Genomic DNA, 8,651 nt, shown 5'->3' on the forward strand with positions numbered 1-8,651 from the left:
GGTTGGTCTGAATGTGATCTTCAGGATGCTCTGGATGATATAAAAAAGAATCAAATCTCTGAGCGTGCAGCAGCTATAAAATACAATATACCACGGCGAACGTTGAGGAATCACATAAAATCTGGAAGCGTGGTGAAGAGGACGGGAAGAAAAGCTGTTTTTACTGACACACAGGAGAAGGAATTCGTAGAGAGAATCAAGAAGTTTACAAAAACCCCTTTGACACCGAAAATAATACGTGAAGAAGCGTACTTATTTTGTAAAAAACACAATATACAAAATTATTTTAGTGACAAAAAATCGACTGTTGGCAGGGCATGGCTTAGCAATTTTCTCGCACGAAATAAAGACATTCAACTTAAAGCACAATAAATTCATGAAGCCTGTGAGGGCTCAAAAATTAAATAAGCATGCTATACTTGAAAAACATTTCAAACCATGCGGGTAATATATGATGAGCTAAATATTACCAACACAATAATGTCGAAAAAAGGATGCCGATTATCGATATACGGGCAACAAAAAGTCTTAGCTGGAAAAGCTTCTCGATTGGTTAACCTTCAAGAACATGCCGAAAATAAAATGTTACGAGTATAAATTGCACTTTGCGTGAATGCTACTGGAAACGCCATTCCACCAATTTTTGAAAAAATGTACCAGCTGGTTCTTTGTTGAAAATGGCACCAAAGAGTTCTATAATAACAGAGCTATTCGTTGAGTTTATTGAACATTTGGCCAAATACTGGGGACCAGTTTCTTGATTTTCGATGACATGTCATCTCATCTGGACTACAAAATGGTCGATGCTGCAGACAAGCATGATAGCTCTGAATTGTTTGCCAACGAACACAACCCACGAGCTCCAATCTATCTCTGACTATGTAAAATTGTTTGTCTTGCTTGACTGATTCATCATCGCCCAGCCGAAACTACTGGAGCCAGAAACTTGAAATTTGGCCGACATATTTCTGTAATGAAAATACAAACTGAAACATGGATGCACAGAAAAAACCCAGAAAAAAGACCAGCGCTCGGGAATCGAACCAAGATCCTCAGCATTCCGTGCTGCGTGCCATACCCCTACACCAACACTGGACAGGAGTCTAGATACAAATTTCTCCCATGCACCACACATTTCAGCCTGTTTCAGCCTGTTTAGCCGCTTAACCGACAAACAAAATCAAAAAATACAAAAACACAAAAACCAAAAAAACACATAAAACCAAACCAATAAAAACCAATCTTATTTATATAATATTCGGTGTACGCTTAAAACAGGGTCAATATTGACACCGGTAATTATCCAATAACTAAGCACGGATTATCATGCCCTGCATTAGATATTTGAGCATGCCATAACAAGTCGTAGGTACATTAACTACACTCATCCTAGTTCGGTACGGGGTGATAATGATAATGCTCGGCATGATTATCCGTGTACAGTCAACGGCATAAATATCTATACAGCCATAGCGTCAAATATATTATGTATACGTCGACTTTATGTTTAGTGGCATACAGGTGTATGTATATTTTTGACTTTTTGGTGACTTAAAGGTATATATTTATGCCCTTCACTGTACATAAGCACGGATTATCAGGTCGTGCGTTATTTGAGCGAGCATTAACAAGTCGTACATTAACTGCACTCGTCCATCAAAACTTTATTGAACACTAGCTGTTGCCCGGGGCTTCGCCCCATTCCAGTCTTTTTTTTATTTTTTTAGCAGAAACCTTGTCCTGACAATAACGAATCCCATCAAAACGTAAATGTGAAATGAGAGCCAAGTTCAATATTATGATATATGCCTTGATTGTTGACTTTAACGACAAAAGAAGTGAGATCTAAATGGGTGCCAAGTGCCAACGTGCCAAGTACAATGGTCAGTCCTGAAGTTTACTTATAAAAATATAAAATATTTGATAACAACTTAAAATAGCATTTCTTCTTACAACTTAATATAATCTCTGAAAGCAGTGACACATACAAGAATACAAGCATTTAAGAAAAAATAACCATATAAAACTTAACTATAAACTACCTAATTTAAAAATGAATACCTACTAAATTAAATCTTATAACTTAGGATATTATATTGAAGCCTAAGGTCTGACTTGGCAAGTTCTCATATACTTAGGTACGATTTTTTATAAGTACCTACTAAAACAGTCATGGAAGAGCCCTATGTTCAAAGACTAGTGTCTACCAGCAAGCCAAATTTTCGGAAGAATAAAATAAGCTTTCAACTTGCGAAGGCTATAATATAATTCGTATATGAAAACTAGCCAAGTCCGACCTTAGGCTTCAATATATTATCCTAAGTTATAAGAAGAAATGATATTTTAAGTTGCGGCTGATTCAGCCGGTAGGTAGGTATGAAGTAATCAAACGGAATAAATGAGAGGTACCTAATTAACGCGATGTCAATAATGACTTAGTGCAAAGTCCATAGCTCAAGGACTGGAAAGGTGACAAAGTTCGCATCAAATATAACAATAGAGTTATAACAATTCAGAGCAATTAATGTGTTCAGAGAAAAAAAAAGGTATGAGGAAATAATTAATTATGACAAATATTACGTTATGACTCAACAATATAATGGCTGGCGATACCCCAGTGTGTGTTTTATGTCCCGTACGGGTCCGACTAGCTGCCCTCAAAGTACCTACACAAACTTCGCCTGCAGGCCGATGAAAGATGTTGCCGATTGTCGCCAATTCGGACAAGTAGATATACTGAGCGACAAAAATTCTGGCTCTCAAATGTGCAGTAAATAATAGGTAATTTTGTATGTAGAGCGGGCAAATTTTTGTGCCGCTGAGTTTCTGCCAGAGATGTGTTGCGAGGAGAGTATTTCACAAAAAGTTGTCCCGTCATGAAATTGACAAGAAATCGGTTTGTCGAGAAATTATTAAAACTAAGGAGAGATCATAAAACATAAACTGCATAAAACATCTAAAATTTCTTGGCGCCAGGAAAACGTCACGAAATCTTGCGAGGAAATGCAGGCACGCATTCGTAATTTTATAATAACTTGAAACTTTCTATCCAACAACAATGATTCCATCCATCCCATTTCAAATGTAATTCCGCACATGAATTTCGAAAAACTCAGAGGTGCGAGCCGGGGTTTGAACCCAGAGGGCTACTTGAGAGGCGATAGGTCAAACCACTAGGCCACCACGGCAAGATTATCTGACTTTTTATCACCTTTACACGGTTTTGTATATACTTAAACACAATATTACTTATTTTTTGTGTTGAAAAAGCGTCAGGATTTTTTTTTATAAGTGGACAACTGAAAATGGACAACTTTTTGAGAAATAGGAATGTATTTTTCATGGACCAATAGAAACGCTTCATTTACTTAACGAAGCTCTCCTCAGATGTTTTCCTAGTTAAAACAGCTCTAGTGAGCTGTGGCTGTGCGAGGCTAGGTAAATAAAGAGTTTCTATTGGTTCATGAAAAAACACCTTTCTTGCACATCTCTGATACCATGCACATAGTAAGCAGGATTTTAGTAGTTTTTGACTCCTCCCTCCCCCTTCTCAGCAAAAGTAATCGAAAGTTTAACCCCCATGGTTATGTAAACAATGGTAAGTTATAGGTTAGCTATACATTGTTTTGAGTTATTGTTATACTCTTCAAGACTAGAAAAACTAGAAAATAAGCAATTTGAAGAACAATAAAGTATTTTTATACAAGCATATTAATTTATTTAGCTAGGCCAGACCCCCGTTTCCCTTGTCATCAAACATAAGCTAAGCAAAGGACCCCCACTCCCTTTGAGGCTTAACGTAGTACTTGAATTACTTACCCTTTAGTTACCTACTCGGTATTCTGCACAAAGCTAGTAAAAACAAGCCATGGTGGCCTAGCGGTTTGCTCTGTGGCCTCTCAAGCAGAGGATAGTGGGTTCAAATCCGGGCTTACACCTCTGAGTTTTCGAATTTCGTGCGTGAAATCACATTTCAAATTTACTACGACTTTTATTATGGCGAAGAAACCTGCACAAACCTGCGAAGTAATTCAATGGTGCGTGAAATTTCTGATCCGCGCGCCCGCGTGGGAACTATGGCCCAAGGCCTCTTATTCTGAGAAGAGACCTGTGCCCAGCAGTGGGACGTATATGGACTGGGATGTGGTTGTTATTGTAGTAATAACATAAGGTAAACACAACAACATAAGCTATGAAATTCACGGACAAGTAGGTAAGTTTTAGAGTTTATTTATGATACTTTGTCCTTATGCCCCAGACCACAACTCACAACTCGCTACTCGTAAGACACTTATGATCGGAGCTGACTTTAGTTTCCATAGATCGTCCATGATGATAGATATTGTTTAACTGTTCATCATCCCAGCCTATATACGTCCCACTGCTGCCGGCCTCTTAGGCTTGGTTTGGACCGTAGTACCATTTAACCTATATGTAAATCTACTCAAAGGTTGACTGGTAAAGATCCCTTAAAGGGATAAGTCCGCCTTTGTACAAGTATCTCGAAGTTTGTCAATTGTATTTTGTTTCTTTTCTTTTGTACAATAAAGAGTTTACATACATACATACATAATACTAAATTTCACGGTTATGTTAAAAAAGTTCTGTCAATGAATAAAACATATTTCAATAAGCCGATACATACAATACAATACAATAACTCTTTATTGAACACCAACACATAGTAAGCAGTACAGAAAACACATGTATACATGTAGAAAATTTTCAAGGTAAGCAATAGGCGGCCTTATCGCTTCAGAGCGATCTCTTCCAGGCAAACTTTACAATAAACAGAAGTAAGGAATAGATTTTAGCAGGTGGGGCAACTTACAGTAGATTAGAGCATTATCAACAATACATAAAACTAACCTAATATACTACCTACTATAACATTGTAACTAACTATAACATACATAACATTCATACAGAATATGACAGATACAGATACCTAGTGCTCCCTAAGCATAAACTTAGATAGGTAAAGAATCTGCTTTGATACATACTAGGTACATATATTTGGAATGTGAGCTTGGTGTGACTTGTTTTAAGCGTTAAAGATCCTGATTGACATTATGAAACAATTTTTGCAACAATCTATGCGCGATAGAATCCGGAATACGGAAATTCGTCGAAGAACTAAAGTCATCGACATAGCTGGAAAAATATGTAAGTTGAAGTGGCAATGAGCGGGCCACATCGCTCGAAGAACAGATAACCGTTGGGGGAGAAAAGTTCTCAAGTGGCGACCACGAACCGGAAGACGAAGCGTTGGTAGGCCTACCACCAGGTGGACTGACGACATTGTGAGAGTTGCGGGAAACCGGTGGATGCAAGTGGCGAGCTGTCGTTCATTGTGGCGTTCTAAGGTGGAGGCCTTTGTTCAGCAGTGGATAATGATGATGATGGTGATGAACAATTTTTGGACTCTTAATGCACTTCTACATTGTGGCACCTGTAACTTAGTCGGATCTTAGTATCTTAATCTCGGATTCATTTCGCGTTTTATAAAATTAGCCGAGTTCATTGAGCCAAAGACGCATAAGTATTTACCACGCCTACGCCGCGTTACCCACTATTATCTCTGCCACCTGTGTATATAATCAATATGCAATTTCCAACTGCAACTTCAATCCACTATGAGCTCAGAAATTTTGTTTTATGTACCTCTTTTATAGTTACCTATTCGTATAAATGTTAAGTTTTGGCTGTTGTGAGTAGCCATATATTTAATAATTTAAGTAGGTATACAAGTTGTTGTGTGGATGGAAATTTTTCGCCTAATTTCGTATTAAAAGCTATTCACATCTCACAAAAATATATAGCTGTAAAGTAATATATGTATCTGAGATTCTCTTATTCTCATGCAAGCCCTTTCACCCATTCCATTTTATATTGAGGTACCAAACCAGAGGGTAGAGTTTTTGGGCCGGAAGAGAGGAAAGTTACCATCTCCAGTAATGAGTGCTTTATGTGCAGACTTTACAACTGCAAATAGACATGTTGAGCTCAAACAGGAAAAACCAGTAAACATGGACTTTGGAACGACATAACGAAGTATTTTTGTTGACATGGGTACCTATATACGTAGGAAGGTAATTACGTATATAGACATAACACAATGTAGACAGTTATTCTACTCGTAACATGGGGTTTTCCTCCTTAAACTTTAAACAACGGCCTTTAAACACCACCTTACATCAATGTCAATGTTACGACATATATACGTCCCACTGCTGGGCACAGGCTTCCTTTCAAAATCTAAGGACTTGGGCTGTACTTCCTACGCGCGTCAGTGTGGATCAGGAACTTCAAACACACCATTGAATTGCTTGGCATGTTTGTGCAGGTTTTCTTTCACCGTAAAGCTCGGTTAAAAAATCGGTTAAATTAGTAATTTCGCACATTAATTTTACATAGTAAATGTAAATTCCATGTAGGTACGTAATGTTTTTTACACGAAAATTATACCTACCATATACCTAATCCCTGGTAGCATTAACCGAACAGTAAAAAGAGAAAACATGATCGAGATCATGAATAAACATGATCTAAGTTTAAGACCCCCTTTCCCATGCCGTAGGACAATCTGACTTCCCTCTATATCTAAAAATGATCGATCAACGAGGATCATCCTGTCCGTGGTAGAAATTTTCTGCTTTTAACTCTCAGCGAACAATTATCGAGTGAAACATTTCTTCTATTTATTTTATGCAACAGAGAAATATGCGCGTTTTTTTTATACCTGCTTGTTTTTCTGTTTAAATTCCCTGTAAATGAATCCATAATAAGTAGGTACCAGCCGAGCCGATTTTACATTTGTAATTTGTGCTTTTACAGTTGTCTGCATATTTACGCATACAACTATTCGTAGCCACCGAAGTGTGACTAATACCATTGCGTCTTAAAATCATGTTCCTAATACAATGCAACTGTTTTTAGATCTCGAGGACGTTGAAATCCGAATTAACAAGATACAAGTGAGACTCGACAAAATAATGCATGTCTTGGAAACAAAAACTAAAGAAGTTCCAGTTCAATTTGACGTAGATACAGAAAATCTTAGAGATACCGATTTGAAATTTCCAATAGAATCAATAAATGATTTAGAGACACTGGAAAATAATCTACAAGACAAGAACTTTGAACTTAAACTGGTATGTTAATGAAGAAAATGATAATGCGTAATTAAGAAATGGTAAAATAGGTTTTTAATCAATATTATTTAATTCTGTTTCAGGTGACGAAGTTTTCAAAAATAAGTGGCACAAACGGAATGCAGACATTACGGAAATTCGGGATTTTCTTGATGAGCCATATAATTAAAGATGAGTGTCTCCATCTATGTTCTTGGAAAGGTATTAAGGGGTGTCAAAAAATACCTTTCGTAAAATTTATAAGAGTACGAGAACTGATTTTCAAAGTAGTTAGTTTGGCTGATAAAACATGCACCTATAAAGACGTGGATGCTTTTCTGCAACAAAGTGTTATAAAACACAGCAATCAAAGACTGAAACGAAAAAATGTAAGTATTAACGTTATCATTACCAAAACACTACTTTCAATATTTCAATATTTCATTGATGTAATGATATATTTTCAGATCCGCATTAGCCAAAATTGAAGTTGAAGAATACTTTACTGCAGAATGATTGTGAAAAATAGCACACATCCACAAAGCGAATAGCTATTAAAATCAAGAGGAAAAAAATTCAACCTCCTCATTATCTAATATTGAAGATGTGTGGTAGAAGGCAATTTAAAAAACATATCCTGAATAGTATAAATATAGAGGCTCTAAGGGATAGGTTCTTAGGTTGACTACAATTACTTATTATTGTTTTGTTTTTTTCTACGCTGATGTATTTGTAACTTAATAGTGATTTGTGGTAAAGATTTTGTTGTAGCTACTTCAGTTCTGTCTTTACTAGAGTTTAAAATTTGTTATTCTAATATTTTAAATTATATCAGTATCAACAAATCATATGTGTAATTATAATCTAAGAGTGATATGGTTACAAATATAACATTTGTGTAATTTTGTAAGAGTTATTTTTTCCTTTCAACTGTGGCTTTTGGGATTATTAGAAGTACAACTTTGCATGGGTCGAACGGATTCATAATCATAACGGCCCTTTTATGATACTAATATGTCTATATTTGAAAATGAAAGAAAAAAATTGGATGTTTTGGTTGAAATTTCGTGTTTTTCTAGGTATTCCTTTCGCTACTTTCGGCACTACCCAAAGGGGGCGTAAACTACTGAGGATCGGGCGATACCAGTACAGCGTGCATTGTGAAAATGGCATGAAGACGCGATGGCAGTGTTCTAGGCAGAAAAACCTTAATTGCAAAGCCAGGGCTCTGACCGTAAATGACGAGGTTATGAAGCTGATAGGGGAACATAACCATTGACCATGTGTAATAACAGTGAAGGATCTACCAAACCTGTAATGGTTTGACTTATCTATAAGTCTCAGGTACTTGGCAAACGATTATGAGTTCGATCGACTCGGGCTCAAACCTTTGAGTGAGTTTTCGAAATGAATGTACTCGTACTAAATTACATTTTTGCTAAAGGAAAACTTTATCAGAAAAATGTAGACACACCTGCGAAACATTCCTATGGTGAGTACTGAGTGGAAAGAAGTTGA

The 8,651-nt window shown here is 36.7% G+C and overlaps 1 protein-coding gene across 3 annotated transcripts; it reads left to right on the forward strand.

Moving 5' to 3' along the window:
- The first annotated feature begins 373 nt into the window (after positions 1-373).
- Positions 374-7,996, forward strand: LOC141434406 (uncharacterized). Of its 3 annotated transcripts, none has more exons than XM_074096823.1 (4): positions 374-1,883; positions 6,940-7,154; positions 7,238-7,522; positions 7,601-7,996. In XM_074096823.1, the coding sequence occupies exons 1-4, from the start codon at positions 1,850-1,852 to the stop codon at positions 7,619-7,621; spliced, it is 555 nt and encodes a 184-aa protein (XP_073952924.1). In that variant the 5' UTR covers positions 374-1,849; the 3' UTR covers positions 7,622-7,996. The 3 variants fall into 3 exon arrangements, with proteins under 3 accessions (XP_073952924.1, XP_073952925.1, XP_073952926.1); XM_074096824.1 differs by lacking the exon at positions 374-1,883 and adding an exon at positions 1,892-2,781; XM_074096825.1 differs by lacking the exon at positions 374-1,883 and adding an exon at positions 5,861-6,437.
- Positions 7,997-8,651: the final 655 nt, after the last annotated feature.

This window comes from Choristoneura fumiferana, chromosome 13, assembly GCF_025370935.1.
Source record: "Choristoneura fumiferana chromosome 13, NRCan_CFum_1, whole genome shotgun sequence".
NCBI classification, from domain to species: Eukaryota; Metazoa; Arthropoda; class Insecta; order Lepidoptera; family Tortricidae; genus Choristoneura; species Choristoneura fumiferana.

Coding starts and splice junctions, on each gene's coding strand:
- LOC141434406 (XM_074096823.1), top strand. CDS start 1,850: ATGGGTGCCAAGTGCCAACGTGCCAAGTACAATG. Junction 1,884..6,939: donor CCAACGTGCCAAGTACAATG/GTCAGTCCTGAA, acceptor AACTGTTTTTAG/ATCTCGAGGACGTTGAAATC. Junction 7,523..7,600: donor AAAGACTGAAACGAAAAAAT/GTAAGTATTAAC, acceptor ATATATTTTCAG/ATCCGCATTAGCCAAAATTG.